At 42.4% G+C, this 19,464-nt stretch overlaps 1 protein-coding gene across 6 annotated transcripts in view; it reads right to left on the bottom strand.

Moving 5' to 3' along the window:
- The window catches only part of SCAPER (S-phase cyclin A associated protein in the ER), a 439,244-nt gene that overhangs the window by 931 nt on the left and 418,849 nt on the right, over positions 1–19,464 (bottom strand). For all 6 annotated transcript variants that reach the window (XM_014780959.2, XM_087428755.1, XM_087428754.1 and 3 more), the window contains 2 exons: positions 4,811–5,002; positions 1,999–2,050 (listed from right to left, as the gene is read on the bottom strand). In XM_014780959.2, coding sequence (XP_014636445.1) covers positions 1,999–2,050; positions 4,811–5,002 — 244 coding nt within the window. The remainder of the gene's footprint in view (positions 1–1,998; positions 2,051–4,810; positions 5,003–19,464) is intronic.

Here is a 19,464-nt window from a genome sequence, read left to right as displayed (position 1 = left end):
TGTAGGCAAAGCAAACACATAGCTGGGCAGTCACGAGTGTCGAGTATTTGAAAACCAGAATTCTTCCTCCGCAATAAGAATATGCTGCTACCAGGAGCTGCTCTTTAACACTTAGAATTTAGAGGTTCACCTGGGCAATGAACTCAAAATGTCTTGCAACATTTTATGGGGACTTACTCTAAGCAAAAGGGGAACAGATGTCTAAGGTGCAAACTGGCAACTTAATGAGGCATTGTCATTTTTTTTAAGCAAGTAAGCATATTATGAGCTGTCACCAATATAGTGATGACTCTTTCTGAGCAAAGCAGAGACCAATTCCCCATTTGCTATTTTGTGGATTAAGCTACTGTAATGGAGGAAAGCACGAAAGTCAGAGAAGACGGTCCCTAGGAAAAGAAAGAAGGTGGAAACTCCCACAAGCCTTGGCCCCAGGACTCTGCCTGCCAGATACGCAGCAAATGGTGACTCATCCTTACGGTCAGGAGAAAGAGAAAGAAAAAAACAATGTCTATACGTCTTACTGGCAAAAAAAGTGCTGTATAATTAAAAATAAATACATTAGAAGAAGATTTTTCTAGGTGTTTTCACATATTAAAAATTTTAAAAATTGTTTTGTAAGAAATAACAAATTATGCTGATTTCTCCCAAGTAGCCTCCAATAGCTTTAAAAAAAAAAAAAAAGAGGCTTTGACTGAGGGCAGAACTGAACTTGCACACTAATTCTGGCTTAGACAAATGGTACTGACTATGATGTTGACTTGAATTTCTAAAAAGGAGCATAGCTTTCTGTTTACTTCTCTGAGTACCTGAGTCAATAAAACATGACAATTTTTCATGATTATTGTTACAGCTTTAGTTATATTCTCTTCTATGTACTTTTTAACACCTGCTCACTATAGATAACTATTTTTTGAAGGTTTTTAAAAAAATTTATTATTTTATTTTTTTTTTGCTGAGGAAGATTTGCCCTGAGCTAACATCTTGTTCCCAATCTTCCTCTATTTTGTACGTGAGCTGCCACCACAGCATGGCCACTGAGTGGTGTAGGTCTGTGCCTGGGAACTGAACCCAGGCTACCAAGGTGGAGCATACCGAACTCAACCACTAGGCCACAGGGGCTCGCCCTAGATAACTTTTTTTTGGTGCATGTGTGACAGAGTCCAAAGCGAGCCCCACCCCGCCCCAAAAAAGTAAGGGCTACTTGGTGGGTGCCCCACAGGGTCCTGCTGCCTCTAACTGGCCACTTTAAAGATCATCAAACTAATGGAAGAATTGGGGAAATCTGGATTAGGGTCTCATTAATCAGAGATGCTGTCATGCAGCCAGACAAAGAGCAACTTGTACTTCTCAATTACAGTCAGGGTAGCAGAATATTTAAAAAAATAAAAATGCACTTTAAAATTCTACATTTCCAGCTCTGATCACAAGAAACACCTCAGTAGGAATGCTATAGGAAAAAAAAGCTTGTAAATTTTTTGGCCTCTGAATTCTGCTAATCTGATGGCTTTCTTCTCCATGTAAAACAATTTTACATTTTTCCTTTTCAATTAAAAATATCAAGTACTTGAATTAGGGGTAAAATATGGGCTACTATTATTGGTAATTTTATTCTGAACATGGACAGGGAACCAAACCTATGTGATTTCAGCATTTATGTGAATAATGTAGGCCAATATTAATGATCTGATTGTCTCCTGTATTACAAAGTGGCTCTTTAGTAATTAGTCACCATTTATTAGATCTTGCATGAGATGAGTATAAATTACACAAAGATGTTTTGTGCTTTTCTTTTACTTCCATAGATTTCTCTTATATTCTGATGTACTCATGCTTGATGACAAAATTGATTTTTTACTCACTGAAATATACTTGGTATCCGAATTTCAAATATTTTAGGTGATGTAATAAACTGATTTCTCTAACAGTTCCAGAGGGTGGAGTGAGAACTCGTCCATTCAGCTAACAAACACAAGATATTTAAAATCAACAGAGACGTACCTTTGGGCTGATAAGACTGGTTATCTGCCTGACCTGGAGTCTGTGCAAAATCCTGTGTGAGATGAAAAAAGTGTTTTTATACCAGTGCTAGGAACAGAGAATTTTGCTGAGGGCAGCTTTAAAAATGCTTCTGAATTCTGCAACAACTATTTTTGCATGAATATTCTGGAGCCCAAATATAAAAGCTGAAGAAACTGATGTTATGTAGTTTAGGTTCTCACAAATTAAAAATAAATAGTGATGACTCTTAAATCTTGCAAAGTATCACCAGGGGCCAGGTTGCTGCCTACTGTGGAAATTACAACTTTATTTTACATCTAACAAACTAAACGCTTTAGCCAAATTTATTGTCTTAGACTATTGACAGATTTTTAACATTTTTAAAAGCATAACTATAAAAGCCCTTATGTATTCTGCAGCTAAATCTTAAAGTCTGGTAATTTTACTTTTAGATGGAAAGTGAAAAATGTCTTATATAATGTGTAAATTTTCAGAAACCTATGACCAACTACCAGCTCATATTTTTAATATCATTTTCTAATGACTATTAATATTCTAACACATGCAGACCTTGAAGAACCATTTTATAAACTAAAATCCAATGTATATTCATTCCCTTGAGCACAATTATTTATAGAAAAAAAACACGATTTAAGTCCACTAATCTAACATGCTACCTCAAATAAGCATTACAAGAAATTTCTGTAGCATTTACAAAATTTGTGTGTTAAAATGTATGTTAAATGTGTTACATTTACCTTAAATTACATTTAAATGTGTGTTAAATGTAATACAAAAGAGTAGGTTTAGACGTACTTTGAGAGCAATACCAGATGAAAACAGTAATATATATGATCTTTACTTTAGATTCTGATATCGTTTGTATTTTTATAAATTGTTTTCCAAGCAGTTGAAAATGTAAGGGACTAAGTTGGTACAGATGCAGAGCTGTCTGTGCTCAGCTATCACTGTCTTGGTTGAGGTGCCTCTGCACATCGCCGCACTGGCAGTCTCTAGCCCCCTTTTCTGCCTTACTTTTCTCCACAGCACTTAAACCATCTGACATGCTATTTGTTTTACTTATTTATCTGTTTTTGGTTTCACCCACTTTAGTGAAAGATCTATAAAGGCAGGAATTTTTATCTGTTTTATTGATTGCTGTATCCTCAGTGCCTAGAGCAGTGCCCAGCATACTGCAGGCACTCAAAAATTACCTGTTGAATGAAAGAATGAATAATCTGAATTGAAAAAGATCACAGTCTTAATAAAGTTTTATATAACCACCATATCAACATTTAGGATTCTTCATATATTTTTAGAGCCTTAGGAGTAAATTAAATAGAAAATACATTATAAATAATTTTAAGATTTTAATTTAACAAGACATTTTTTGAAAATCCATACCCTACCTGTAGATCCGAATAACTCTGAAAATTTTTTCGGAAAATGGAACCCAGACTCAAACAGGACAATTACGCTGAAAATAAAACTTTCTAAACATAATTGATATAGTTGTGTTTATTCGTTGATCACTGAATAGAGGATAGTTTAAAAAATGTAAACCACTAAGTGCTAAGGTGAGAAAGGTTTGGGGGACTCTTTAGCCATCTCAACCAGCGGGGCAGGCAACACCACACCCTTTTAGCAGTGATATAGGGATATTAGCCAGAGTTAGGAACAGTCCTAATACAGAGATCTGCTTTCTGTTTCATTATTATGAACAGAAAAAACGTTGTCTATCAGTCACGTGTGTCATGGAGCAAAAACACATTGGTTTTATGGTGCAACATTTGAAAGAAAATGGAAGATTTTCAGCAAATAATGATCTACAACAACAGGAAAAAAAAATCATAGGGTTAGCTAATTATTAGCAAATGTTAAAGAGTAGTCAACTTGATTTTTCTACTGTCAGTTGACTGAGTTAATTTAGATATGAAAATATTGCTTTGCTACAGCATTATTCTGATTCCAGTCCTACCGAATTTAACTGGATCAGAAAAATATAAGGCCGTACTTAAAAGTTTTAGATGTTTTAAAAAAGCAATATGACAGGTTTTTATTACACATATACACAGACATATGTGTGTATATATATATGAATCATATTTGTTTAAAAATTTACAAATAAACTGGTTTCAATTGATCTTTCTTCAGCAATCATTATCTATTCCCTATAGCTATTTTAAAAGCAAGATGAGGGGCCGGCCCCATGGCTTAGCAGGTAAGTGCACGCGCTCTGCTGCTGGTGGCCTGTGGTTCAGATCCCAGGCGCGCACCAATGCACCGCTTGTCCAGCCATGCTGAGGCGGCATTCCACATACAGCAGCTAGAAGGATGTGCAACTATGACATACAACTATCTACTGGGGCTTTGGGGAAAAAAAGGAGGAGGATTGGCAATAGATGTTAGCTCAGAGCCGGTCTTCCTCAGCAAAAAAGAGGAGGATTGGCACGGATGTTAGCTCAGGGCTGATCTTCCTCACACACACACACAAAAAAACCAAGATGAATGTAACGGTTAAAGACTTAAAGAAGTCTGGCAGTCTTTTAAAAACATTTCCTTAGTGCGTGTTTACCATTTCATTAACTGGAAAAATATCCTTTTCTTGAAATCCTCCAAGTAGAAATTATACAACACATCAACCCCAGTTTTACTATCCTGATATTTTAGAAATTAATTTTCAAGCACAGAAATATCCGAAGTTTTTAAAAGGTACTGTGGATGGCAAGAGTAAACAGCTGGTTCACTTTTAGTCTTCAATCACATCAGCTCACACATAAAGCCTGAGAATCAGGCGTAACACAGAAGGTACCTGAATGAACGTGGCCAGCAAAACACAGCTCATCTCTTGCTCCAGAATGACCTTGTTCTGAGGGTTGTTGTAACAAGCAGCGATGAGCGAAGGGAACAGCACTTTGATCAGCCGTGGGTCACTGAAATACTGGAAGGGCAACTGGCAGAGCTTCTGCAGCACCGTGGGGTGACGGCCAGACTGTACAATTACCTGAAACAGAGGAGGAACCCTGGGTCAACTGGCAAAAAGCCCCAGCCTACCCTTCACACCCCTCACCACCCCCCAGCACAGTGTCAGTAAGAACCAGGGAAAACACGCTGAAGAAGTGTAAGGAGCAAAAAAAAAAAAAAAAGACTCCTAACTCCTTACCAGAGCTTAATTTAAGTGATATTTGAAAGCAGGAGAAAATAAATGAATCTCATTTCCTAACTTACGGAAAGGACTCCAAAAGTTCTGCAGCCATTTAAAAATTATTATAATCCGTGATAAAGGGTACAGCTACCATGGAGTGAGGATGCCTATGAAATGGATTCAGGATACACACTGCTTTAACAAAGTGTACCCCACCCCCCCCTTACAAGAGTAGCCATATTCCTTAAAACCTGCAAAGAGCTCACTCACAAGAAAGATACCCGCTCCTCCAGCCCTGCCCATGGCCATCTTCCCCTAACCTAGCTCATGAAATAAACTGAATGTAAATAGATCTATTCTGTATGCAGACAAGCCCTGGAAAGAAAAGGGGATTGTGAGGGGAATGGGAACAGTTTCAGCAAGCACAGGCTCCAAAGATCCTTCCTCCAATCCATACTCCTTATCTGTGCTTCCATCAGTGCCATTGAATCTAAAAGTAGAATTGTTTAGATAAATGAGACCGTTGTCTTGAAGCAATCTAGGTTTACAACTGTGTACATTTTAAGAAATGGGGCAATGCAATTAATGGGCTTGCAGGGAAGCCCTCCTAATTTACTCCCTAGGCCTACATGATAAACTAAGAAATGTCAAAGTCAGATCTGTTTCAAGTAACCCCGATTAGACGGTTCTAATATGAAAGAGCTGGGTGACCCAAAGCCCACTTCTTAGTATAGGAGGAAGCTCACGGAAGGTTAGGAACACTGTAAAATCTAAGGTCAGGACTGTAAATTGTACTTGGAAAAACACAATTTTACAGGTACACACCCAGACAGGACTGCATTCAAATTAAAACCAGAAGGAAAGAATGAAACAGCAGAGGCAGGAGAAACATAAATTACAGGGATTTACAAGTTTTCAAAGTACTTTTAACAATACTTTAAGAACATACTCTCAGATGATAATGCAGTTTGGTTTAAGAACAAAATCAACAAAGTAATAGTTCACATATTTTAGTTCAATAGCTAAAATGACATCAAAAACCTTTAGAGAATGTTGATAGGGACTTGTTAATACTTTCAAATCCAGCAGGAATTTTAAAGACTCACAGTGTGACAATTCAGCACATGGCTATGTGCTGCCATTTCTGACACTGGCTGAGAAAAATATGCCCTATCATCTACTTTATTGATAAAGCATTTACTTAAATCTTTATTTTAGTTATTACCTACAAATTTTGTAGCACAGCCAAATGATCACCACTTTAAAATTTATAATGATACTGTTATTAGAAGTCTCTTTCCCCTCTTTGGACAAAAATTAAGAACAAGTTTTTCTTTGGAACTTCATTGTTAAAATGCTATTATTGGAAGATTCGCTAATTGAAAAGATGTTAAACTGGCCAGTATGGCTGGCATAGGCACAATGTTAACTCAAAGACAACTCCTCGTTCCCAGTAAATGAGCACACAACATGAGAGCTTAACTGGAACTTATTCCATCTGGACTCTGGACCCTTACTGGGGTGAAGCAGTGCCCCTAGGGGCCTGTTAGTCCCCTCCAGGAACAGAGCTGGCTGTCAGTTGCCTGTTGAAGAAGTGAGTTTACAGAGGTCACCAGCAGTGCAGTGAGATGATCTGTCCGAGGCCACTACTTTTAAGTACCTGGGCTGCAGAAGACACAAATGGAGGTAGGCAGTTTGGTTACCTTGGGACAAGGAGTTCTACCCATAGGACCACCTATGACAGAACTTAACCAGGTAACAGGTAAGGGTCCACCAGGGGTGGTGAGAGCTGTGAGCTTAGCTGTGAGCCAGAGTGGGACAGAGGGGTGGCAGCTTGATGTCATGAGCATAGCTGAATGGTCAGCTGAGTGGAAGCAAGGCTAGGATGCAAACAGCCTGACCTTGATGCTCAGGGCCTTGGGCACTAGGAAAGAGTTGCCTGAGAGGCTTCTGACAGATAGGGGGTGAGGGCAGGGCTCAGTTTTATTTCATCTAGTCATTCACTCGCAGGCCTCAGAGTGGTCAAATATCACTTCGGACTGCTCAAGCCTTCCAAAATCAGTAGAGAGTCACCACAGGACATGAAAGTCTTGCTGAACAAAAGGAATATACACAATTAAGGGAAATCTCAGATTTACAATATGATGTTTTCTCTCTATTTGCCTTCCTGACGGAGCTGTAACTAAATCAATAACTGCTGGTCTGTCACCTTTGTCCGGACAAAAGGCTGCCGCTAAGGCCTAAGGTGCGTACCACCCTGAGCTTGGCTAGGCCAGCTGCCCCTCCTTTCAGGGCACACAGGCCAACATAGACATAAAGGGACTTCCCACAGAGCCCCTTTCCAGAGCACTGCACCAAGGGGAGGGAGATGCCTGGCTCTAGATTTCTTTGGTGGCCATAATCATCAGAGATAGCAGGTGGGCAGCTGGTATGGCCCCAATAATGAGAAATCTCCTCTCAGGTGTGATGTCCACTTACAGATGCAGAGCAGGGCTCCAAGGAAACCAAGGGAACTTCTAGCAACATTCAGATAAAAAGAGATTGAAACTGAACCTTCCACTTTCTCTTAGGTCCAATTCTAAAATAGGTATTAACTAAAGAACTAAGAGATCTGGCTTCCTGCCTTTACTCTAGTCACCAACTAGTTGTGCGACCCTGAGCAAATTGCTCAATTGCTCTGGGTTTTAAGGTGGTGAATTAAAAAAAAAAAAAAAACAACTTTGTACTGAAGTATAACACACACACACCCCTTAAGCAATTAAGTGAATAGCTCAATTTTCACAAAGTGAACATACCTGTGTCACCAGTACCCAACTAAAGAAAGAGAACATGACCAAGGGTGTTGGATCTTTAAAGATATTCTTTTTCACTGAAAATAAGATTCCTACATTTTGAACTTAAGACAAATCATATAGGAAATATTTGACTGTATTCGAATATAAGAGAGAGTATGTCAAGACCTTCTTGGATCCATTCTTGATCATTCTCTGGAGAGAGGACCACGGGCAGCAAGGCCCTTCCTTTGGTCTTCTAAGCAGAGGCCAGTGGGCATAATTCCACAATCACTGAAGAAGGGCACCTTTTACCCAAATGCCCTGGTACTCACCACTTTTTTCTTTAGTATCATTGGTGAGGGGTTAGGGGAGGAGGGGAGGGAGGGAAGGAAAAGGGAGGGAGAGGGAGAGGGAGAGGGAAAGACTCCCATTTCTTCTTTTTGAAACTATCAACAGTTCTGGGAAGAAGGGGCTTTAGAAAAAGGAAAGTTGCATGTTGCCAATGTGTGCTATAGCCTGGTAGAAAGAGAGCCAGGAGGATCTGAATGCTGGCATTAAAAAGGAATCTAGAAAAAAAAAAAAGAATCTGGAGTGGACAAGTGGACATGCTGATTCTTTCATCTGCTGACCCCTGACCACCCACTAGGCCTTCTGGCTCCAATCTTTGTGCTTTCTATCAAGTGAAGTATAACTTGGTAAGCATAAATTGTACCAAGAGAGAGAGCCAAAAGAGAGCTCTAAATTCAGCAGACATTTACTGAGTGCTTCCTGTGCCAAGTGCTATAGAAGACACAGAGAGGAATCATGCTTTAGCTCTCAGGGAGATGAGGTATGTACACAAATGACAATAATACAAAGGAGCCTAGCTCATCAGAGAGGGAAGAATAAAGTACTAGGGGACCCCACGGGAGGGAGAGATTACTCCTTACTTAGGTGAATGTGGAAGGCTGCACTGAGAAGGTGGGTTGGACTTTCAAGGCTGGATAAAATCTGGGCACCTGGCAAAAGTACGTGGAGGAATTTTAGGCAGCGAGAAGAGGCTCCTAGATTCAATATCAGCCTGTCTTAGTCTGCTCAGGCTGCTATAACAAAATACCATACGCTGGGTGGCTTAAACAACAAAAATTTATTTTCTCACCATTCTGGACCCTGGAAGTCTGAGATCAGGGTGCCAGCATGGTTGGGTTCTGGAAAGAGCTCTCTTCCTGGTTTTCAGATTGACACCTCACTGTGTTCACGGCCTTTCCTCAGTGAGTGTGCATGGAAAGAGAGATCTCTCTCTCTTTCTCTTCTCGTAAGGCCACCAATCCTATTGCATTAGGCCCTCACCCTTATGACCCATTTAACCTTAATTACTTCCTAAAAGCCCTATGTCCAAGTACAGTCACATTGGGGGTTAGGGTTCAACATATGAATTTTGGAGGGACACATTTCAGTCCATAGCACAGCTCTGATTCCTCATTGCGCCCAGCCAGAATGTTTTCTTAGAAAGGCTATCCTCACTAACCAGGTGTATTTCAGAGTTGACTGGGTCAACTGTCTCTCAGTGGCCATAAGCCGTGAATCTGCAGGTTCAAGGATGCTTGGAGTTAGGTAGCCCTGGGCTCTAGGACTGGCTCTGGTCAGTTAACCAATCTGAGCCTCAGGGTCCTTTCTATAAAACAGTGGTAGATGGCAGCCTTCAGGGTTTAGATGAGGATCAAATGAGAAAGCGTCTATGACCACAATGTAAACACCAATGTTAGTTATAAGCATTCGGGTAGCTCCCCAGCTCTGCTGCTGAGTCTTCTGCCAGATCTAGCTTCCATACACTTGCAGGACCAGAACTCCCCTCCCAGTGTGAGGTCTAATGAACACTTTCCATCGTCCCATCCCTATCTCGCCATAAGGGCTGCTCATTAGAACAGGGGGTCTGGCAGCAGCAGGCCCTACTCTGGCTGGGACTTATCAGCAAGCTTCATGCCATCTGGGAAGCCATTGCTGTGGCCTCTCCCTGGCCCTCCCTGCACAGGAGAGAGCTATGCAAACAGTGCTGGGGATACTCGCCAGGATCTTGTGGCGGCGGCGTAGGAAGTGCATTCTGACAGCTCTGAAAAGAAAATCCCAGCAGAGGCACGATCCAAGAAACACAGGTAAGTGGCAGAGAGAAACAGAGGCTTAGCTTACTCTATGTGTGTTTTAAGGCTGTTGTGCTAGACTTGTCAATCTGAAAACAGCAGGAAGGCCCAAAGCTAACAGGCTGGTGTTGTGGGCTCCTGATTCAGACCCAGGATGAGCTTCCCTCAGCACTTAAGGAAATCCTTAAGCCCAGGAAGTCTTCCCAGGCAGCACAGCCAGAGACAGCCTCTCCTTGTCAACCCAAAGACGTGGCAGCAGCTATTACATATTTAAGTGTGTGTAGCTTAATAACCAGTTCCAGAAGGGCAGTGTCCTTTACTATTGTGTCCTCCATTGCTCTGCTGGAGGGCTAGGCACATCAAAGTTACTGGAATGAATGAATCAAAGTGACAGAGGGTCCCTAGTTAACAAACTCATCTGTGCCTTGCCTTGGGGAAGTATCACACCACCTCTCTTCTCATGAGGTACAGTTACCATTTTCTCACTTGGAGGTCTCAAAATGGTCTCCACATCATGTTGCCCTAGGTCTGCATATCTAGTCCCTTGCTATAGACTGAATGTTTGTGTTCCCCCTCAATTCACATGTTAAAATCCTAACCCCCAATGTGATAGCATCAGGAGGTGGGGCCCTTGGGAGGTGATTAGGTCATGAGAGTGGAGCCCTCATGAATGGGACTAGTGCTGTTATAAAAGAAACCCCACAGAGCTCTCTAGTTCTCTTTCTGCCATGTGAGGATACAATGAGAAGCTGGGGTCTGAAACCTGGAAGAGGGCTCTCCCCAGAACCTGAACAGGCTGGCACCCTGATCTCGGACTTCCAGCCTCCAGAACTGTGAAACACTTTGGAACTGTAGAACTTTGTTATTGCAGTCCAAGCTGACTAAGACATCCCTAAAGAATGGATTTTGTGATAAGCTGTCTCTTACCCTAGAAGGAAGTTGGGCTTGGGATCCTGAGGGTCCTGGGCCAACTCAGGGCTCTCTGGCCTGGTTATAAGGAGAGGTCTGGAAAAGATCTTCCCCCTTCGTGGGTGGTAGGTGACACTGGTCTCTCACTTGGTTTGAAGGAGTCTAAAGTCTTCTAGAACAATGCATTGCCAGAACCTCAGCAACACCTAACACAGCAGAAAGCCTGTCACTGGCAGAGACAGTACTCAATAGTCTGTAAGGTCCCTCTACCTACATTATTCGAGGCTCTAAACACCCTCTGAGGTGAGCAGACAGGGATGACTATACTCTTGTATAAGAAGAAATCTAATGCTCAGAAAGTTTAAGAGACTTGCCCCAGGTCTCCCAGCCAGTCACTGGTGGAGCTGGACCTGGAAAATTCTTACGACTCTGAGTGCTGGCTTCTCTCTCACCTCTCAGGCCCATCCAGGGTATCAGATTTACGAGGCTGCCCCTTCCTGGGCAGAGGGGCTCTCTGTCGCTGGGCCTGAGCTCATTCTCATGACTGGCTGCCAGCCAGCTTCTCGCACGACTTTGCCAGCCCAGATGAAGATGAGTATGACATACTTCCATTCTAAACAGACTAAACCAACCGACATACACAGATTAAACCAACACAAAAGGTCTTTCTTCAAAAACCTATATTCTACTTGGCTAGGTATCAAATAACCAGTTCTTAGTTATGTGTCGGGCTGTGCCAAGCGTTTGTCTCAAACTATCAGTCATAAGAACTTGAAAGAGAAGAACGGTTGGTGATGGGGCTAGATTTTCAGGAGTGAACTGTTGGAACATGTGACTGAAATGAGCACCGTCTTGTGATGGTCTTGCAGTCGGCTGCCTTCTGGGTTTTGAGTGTCTGCAAATCTGGTTTTATATTTTTGAAACAAATGCTATCATGTATAATATATTTATAACGTTAATCCCTGGTATGACCTGAATAGTTTTTCCCAACAGGTAAATTAAAGAAGAAAAAAAGGAAAGTGGAGGTTGGGTACTGAATAGTTATAAGTCTGGTCTAGAAATGCAGTAGGCCTGGGGAGAGTTTGCAGGTTTCACATCTGTAAAATGACAACTGCTGTACTCACTTCATCCCAAGGAGAGTGGCTAGGAAGGCCTGTGGAGAGTCTATTATGTTATATAAATGGAAAACTTCCATTCTCCTCACTCAGAGGGCCCCTTTCCTCCAACTGTGACCACCTGGAATGCAGCCAAGAACCAGGAAGTGAGCAAGCAGGCTGCTGAGCAGACAAATTAGTCCATTCATCAAATATTCAATGAGCATCAACTCTGGCAAGTGCGGCATGAGGCACTGGGAATGGGATACTGAACAAGTCAGCAACATCCCTACCCTCACAGGGTGCCCAGTCTTTCCACAAAACTCATGTCAATTACTCACAGAAAAGTTCTGCAAGCTCCACTTCAGTACACCAAGTCACATTGCAGAAGCCAGTCTAATAAAAGTGGTTTTCCAGCCTACAGTAGGTGGTAATCAGCAAATTAGAAGGAGACTGCTGCAGACAGGTAAATTGACAACAGGACGAAGCATCAGCTGACACTAATAAGTGAAGGGGTGGGAATTAAAATTTTTTCAAGAAGAAACGAGAATTCAAAAAGTTGCCTGGAACCATTTAGTGTAAAAGTAAATATCTCTACCCTTTTCAATTGGTCTTGACAGCATTACTGTTGTAGTAAAATATCTTACTAATTATAACCCATTACTTTTACTTAGTACCCTACAATTTAAAAATTTTCTTCCACATATATGATAATCTTTATGTGCCTAATACTAGAGTAGGCACTCATTTCTTAAGGCATCAAAAAACATATAATATATTAAGTATAATTTAACAAGGCAGGAAACTGTAATATTTAAAAAATGATCACAAATAGTTAATGTTAAATAAACATCATGTTTTAAAGGTAAGTTTGGTCATCTGCAAAATTCACTTATATGGGAACAGCCCATTCCCTGACCATACCAAAACCATAACACCAAATAATAGAAATAAACTAAAAAAGGTTTTGTAGCAGTTTCTTGCTCCCTCTCCAAATCTATCCATCCATCCATCCTTCTACTGTAGACGCAACCATGGTGTCCTATAGTAAAGTCTCCAGCTCTCTAGAACTCACCTACATTCAAGAAAACAAAACAGAAAATGGTCAAGTTCTGTTTTACCTACTCATACTCTGTGAATGCTGCTGATTCTGTGAAGATCTAAGAGTGATCCTGAATACCCCCCTTAGTTAGGAGGAACTCTATTAGTGGTTTTAGAAAGCTCTGCATTTTATTTTATTTTTTTTTCTCAGAATGCCCTCTGGCAAGTTTCTAACTACTTATGTCCCTGGGACCCCAGCTCTGTGTCTGCCACGGACCTGAAGACAGAACCACACATGGCCCTGCCCAGCTCCAGATGCATGAGCAGTTGTTTAGGCTAAGACAGACAGATGTGAGACAGTTTTCAACAGTCTCAAGGCTGTAAGCTCTGTGGGGACAGGGGCTATGTCACTTTTATTCCCTGCTGTATCCCTAGTATATGGCATAGTGCCTAGCACAGTGCCTGACAAATAACAGGTGCTCAATAACTATCTGGGGAATGAATGAATGAGGACTGAGCTTTGGTTCCCAAACCTGACTCCAGGGGGCCTATACCTACCAGTGAAGGCCCTTACTCATCCAAGGGCCTTCACTGCCCTCAGATGAGACTGTCTTTGGATTTGCAAGAACAGCTGAGTGGGTACTTTAGCCAGCCCCTATCAAATCCAACAGCCTCTTGGCACAAGGGTACAGGGAGTAGGGGTAGGGTGGGGCAGGGGCAGCTTCTTTCAGCAAGCCTTGTGAGCTAGTCTGTCAAACCTAAGGCTAAACCAGCTCCATTGGTCAGTGTGGTAGGGTGAGTGGAGCCAGACACAAATGGATACAAATAGTTAACTCTCAGCAATACAAATTCTTTATGCCTAAGAATTCTTGTTTTGTTTTTTTCCTTTTCTTGTCAGAGACCAGATATCCTCAACAGAGGGGCAAAAACAGGCATCTAGACATCTAAATTTCATTAAAAGAGACAGCCGAGAGAGTCTGTAAATCATTGGAACAAAGAATATTTTTGTAGCAGAGCAGAAACAAAGCAGTTATTGCATTCCTCCCCTCAAAACTGGTCCTGCTACAATGCTAGGGTGAAGAGGTGGCCAGCCCAGCGCACAGGCCAAGCCTCTCTGTCCACATTGCTCTTGACAAGTCTCATCACACCTGAAGCCTGGACTCAGGACAGAACAATATGACAGGAGGGGACTTCAGGCCAGTGACCTCTACAAATCATACAAAGAAAATGGCATGCCCCAAACACACACACTTTGTTTCTCTAATCTGATGCTTTGTGGGAAGAGTAGGGAGGGTGTAGAAGTGGCTTTATTTAAATATTACGGGCGAAAAATTTGAAGAGTCTGTCCACATACGTGATCAAATCAAATTCAGAGCACAGAAACACAAAGATTCCCTTGGCTCACACTGCAAATTCCTCTCCTCCCCAACTTGCTTCTGCCATAAGATAGACTTCCAGGCTGAGATTAAATGCAGAGATCTTGGCAGACTGTGGGGGAGATAGGCCCTTTAAGTAATAGTCGTCTTCCTGGTGGTCTCAGGGATTCACTGCTGTCTAGCACCAGCAGAGCGTCAAGGAGGAAGGAGAGAGAGGGAAGAAAGAAAGCAGGGAGGAAAGCAGCCAGGGTGACGAGGAGAGTTTAAAGCCAGTAGTTGGGGGCTTGGCCTCTCACAGGCTCCTGAAACCAAATGATCCTAGAGAAACAAGGGCTTTCCTCATGTAGTAAGGGGTGAATGGCTGTCTGCTGTGTTCCTCTGGGGAAACTGGGTGAGAAGGTCCCTGACTTGCTGTTCTCTGCTTCCTGTGGGTAACAGGCTGTGTGCTGCGTACCACTAGCAGAGGGATGCAAAAGAGGCTTCTGAGCAGGCCTCCTCCTCAAACATCATTCTGCTCCAGCAGGAGTGAATAATGCTTCAGAACCAGGGGCACCTGCTCACAGACATAGGGCTCCAGGATGGATGTCCTAATGCCTATATTCCCATTCTCCACATACTGGAGTGGACTTTGAGACATAGGTCGAGGATGTCATCCTTTGCTAGTAACGTATAGGGCTCCTCATCATCTCCCAGAGGATAAATCCCCAAGTTCTTGGCCTAGCACATAGGTCCCTTCGTGACCTGGGCTCAGTCTGCTTCTTCACTCTTAGCTCTTGTTCTTTCCCCCACCTCCTAAGTTCCAGTCAGAAGGAACAGCTTGCAGTTCCCTGAACCTGCAAGGCTACTTCACATGTCAGTACCTCTGCTCATGGTCTTTCCTATGCCTAGAATGTTTTTCCTACCTTGCCACTCAGTAACTATCTGCTCTACTTTCAGATATCAGCTCAAGCACTGCCTCCACTGTGAAATATTTCCAAGAGGAACCTCCAGCACAGATCCAGGTTTATTTACTGTCTGTCTCTCCATTACCTCCTAGAACGTCAGCAACTTGAGGGCAGGGACTTTGTCTGTTTTGTTTCCCACGGTATCCTAGGTGTCTAGAACGGTGCCTGGACCATTGCGGGCACTTGTTGAATGTTTGTTGAAGGAAGGAATGAGTCTCAGCACTGACAGCACCGCTTCTAGGCTGTGGGTTCCACAAGGACAAGATCCGGGTTGTACTCATTTCTGTATCTCTCTCCCCGCACGTGGCTTGACACATAGCGAGCATTTAGTGAAAGTTGATAAAGGAGAGAAGGAATGAGTGATGAATGCTCATATGGACACAAACCTCATGATACTGGCATTTCCCCAAGAATAAGTCACCTCCAGCTTTCTGTTCTGTGTTAGAGCTTCTTTTTCCTTCTTTCACATTGTCTATTCTGTGAGAAGAGTTACCTTTTAAATGAAGCATGTTCTAAATTCCCTTCAAACACATCTTGCAGCACAAGAAGGTTGGGCTAGATTATCTCAAACACTTGGCTAACCCTAAAAGTTACAGATTCTATAATTTGTTAAGGACTATACCCAAAAGTGCTGTTTCCAGCTTGAGAAAGAACATTTGAGAAAGAACCTTGTCTAAACAGCACAGACCTTGGAAATTATACAGACTCACCATATCATCATAAATTTGAGGGACTACTTTATTTTGGATTTTCTGTTTATTTGTATTATGTGTGTCACATAATAGGGGAGGCCAGGAGGAAGAAGGCTGGTCACAGAAAGGCCTAGATAAAGTGCCAGGAGGCCTTGTCCCAGTGACCTTAAGCAAGTCCTTCTCCTCTCTAGCAATGAAAGGAGTTGGACTAGATGATCTCTGAAGGCCTGTGAGCTTGCAGAAATAATGTAATCCTGTGCTATGAGCATTCACACAGATAAGCACCTTATGCTGCCTATACCTGGACAGATATTACATTTAAATATGGGGGAAAAAAAGAGCTTAGAATATTTTTTTCTTAAGAATGAATGAAAAAAGACACCATACAAAATATGCCACCCCCAAATTCTCAACTAGCAGCTATTCTGACTTTCTAATCCAGCTTCTTTAAGAAAAGAGAACTTTTAATTACACACACAGAGTCCTGGAAAGATTATGTCCATTACAGACTAACAGGATATGTGTGTGCGCGGGTAGGTAGGTGAGTAGGTGGATAGACAGTACTTACTAATGCCTTAAAACACAAATATTCCTAGTGGTCTTTGGACCTTTCCTGTGAGGAGAACTTGGGTCAAACCTTCCTCACCGTGGAGCCTTAGTGTGGTGTGAGAACAGTGGGATTAATAAACGCAGAGCATAGGCTGACAGATTTTCTGGCCACATCCTAACAACAGCCAGAGAGCATGGATGCATTCCATGGAGCATTTACGGGCTCACTAGCACTAGTCTATGACAATTTTATTTAATCATAAAATTATAATAGTAGTCAAATCTTTTTGTAGTTTCAGTTTACTGCTTTCTCAAGTGAAATAAATGGTCTCTCAGATTTCTTTTGCTTTCATCTCTCTGCTCTAAGTACAGTAGGATAAGGTTCCAATTAAGGCCCATTAAATGTTCACATTGATTCATGTGAGCCATTTTCCAGTTTCTTTTCCTAACACAATCTCAGTGCACCTCTGAGTTATCTCTGTGGTGTGTTTCCAGTTTAGCAGTTGCCCATACAGCAGAGAATTATTTGGGTGCAAGGGCTCCCTTCCTCCTACTTCTGCAGCCCAAGGTGGTGAATGGATATTCTCCTTCACTGCCTTCCAGACAAGCATATGTTTATCACCTGTCAAGTATGTTCAGCTGAACTAGGCATGCCCCTTGGGAAGGGGAGGTGGCAGCTGGCCAGAGCCAGACTGACCCTCCCAACCCCCCTTGGCAGCTGTGCCAGAGGAGCGCGTTGAGTGGCAGCTCAAATACCACTACAGGAGGACCCCCTGATGCTTCTACATCTTTTGGGTCCACAGAGGAATCCTGTAGACAGGGGACACACAGAGCTTTCTCCAGTTTCTCAACAGGTGGGGAAACACACTCTGACAGCGGAGATGGCCTATTTTAGGTGCTATCAAGTGTCAGAGCGGACTGAGTGGAACTCCAGGGCTTTTCCCATTAAGAGAAGGAAATTTGGAGGCAGACAATGATAATTTCAATAACATCACAGTTAACATTTCTTCTGGCCCAGGGAATGTGCTAATCATTATGTGCATGATCTAATTTAAGTTGCCCAACAACTCCATGAGGTGTCATCAATGTTATCCCTATTTTATAGATGAGGAAACTGGCCTGAGGAAGGCAAGTGGTTTGCGCAGGATCACAGAGCTAGTAAGTGGTACAGCAGGCACCAGAACTTAGGTCGCCTTGCTCCAGAGCCCATGTACCTCTCATTGAGCTATCAAAACATACTCCCAATGCCTCAAAGCAGAGGCCAGCCCATTGACTGCTGCTGTGACAGGACTCCCACATACCAGGTTCTCTGATGAGGTGTGTGGCATCTAAAGGTGCATGATCCCAACGGAACTACATGTGAAGAGATTTCAGAAAATTATTTTAAAATGCTCTCAGGAAACTCGCTATTAAAATGAGTGATATTGTGATTTTGGGGTGTTTAAGTGTAGATTTTCCCACAGTGTATTTTCTTAGAGTGGGATATACTTGTCAAAAAGCATTTTTTTTTTAAACCAAATCATAATAAGTCAGAGTAGATTTGCTGTGACAATGCCACCAACTTGGTAAGCAAAGACCCCAAAGGCATCCACTCTCATAGCTGATTGTCAAATAAGCTTTGGACCTGCGCAATAAGAATGACATTTAATCTTCACAACAACTCTACCAGTTAGGACTTCTTGTCTCTCTGTTATAGCTGGGGAAAGTGACACTCAGGATGACCTGCCCAAGTTTATCACCCAAGTGAGAAGAGGGGCTAGGACATGAACCTAAGCCTGCCTCCACAGATTTCTCTCACACACCGTTGTTTCCTCAAATACAGGATTTGCCAAACCTTAAACACAGTAGTTTCCTTTGGATCTCAGAATGACTAGCTCCAGCAAAAACAAAATTAAGAAGTTTCTTTTAGAATAGATTCAAAGATAAATAACTTGGAGTGCCAAAGAAATGGTTCTTAAATTTTCAGCTAAAAGTCAGTTCAGGAAGTTTGGTCAGTAAAATAGAAGTGCTGTATCTTTCAAAATCTGGGGCCATTTTAACCTTTTCAGCAGTATTATGCTTAAGGAGAGATGTATCATCTCACCACCCAATCATTCACTCAACAAATATTTATTAGGTAATTGCTACGTGCCAGGCGCTGTTGTAGGCAGTAGAGACAGACTCTGCTCTCAAGGTTCTTACATTCTAGTGGGATGGGGTGGGGGTGGAGAGACAGACAAAATCAACAAATGTCAGGGGGGTAAGAAGTGTATGAAGAAAAATAAAGCAAAGTAAAGGGAAACAGTAACTATGGGGCTGATACACAATTTTAGATACTGTAGGGTCAGGGAAGGTCACTTTGATAACACGACATCTGAGAATAAAACCTTTGGAAGCCCCCCCAAAACATGCTGATTTCTGAGGGAAAAGATTTCCAAGTAGAAAGCAGCAAGGGCAAAGGTTTGAGGTGGGAGGTGTGCAAGGTGTGTGTGTGGAATGGTAAGGAGACCAGTGTGGCTAGAGTGGAATATTTGTGATTACTGTACTTAGAAATGAAAATGAGGAGCCGGCCCCGTGGCTTAGTGGTTAAGTGCACGTGCTCCGCTACTGGCGGCCTGGGTTCGGATCCCAGGTGTGCAGCGACGCACTGCTTGTCCGGCAATGCTGAGGCGGCGTCCCACATACAGCAACTAGAAGGATGTGCAACTATAATATACAACTATCTACTGGCGCTTTGGGGAGAAAAAGGGAAAAAAAAAGGAGGAGGATTGGCAACAGATGTTAGCTCAGGGCCGGTCTTCTTCAGCAAAAAGAAGAGGATTGGCATGGATGTTAGCTCAGGGCTG

The sequence above is a fragment of the Ceratotherium simum genome, chromosome 3, assembly GCF_057802395.1.
Source record: "Ceratotherium simum simum isolate JZ-2026a chromosome 3, ASM5780239v1, whole genome shotgun sequence".
Classification (NCBI taxonomy): domain Eukaryota; kingdom Metazoa; phylum Chordata; class Mammalia; order Perissodactyla; family Rhinocerotidae; genus Ceratotherium; species Ceratotherium simum.
The sequence above is the reverse complement of the archived record's forward strand: the minus strand, read 5'-3'. Positions and strand labels throughout refer to the sequence as shown.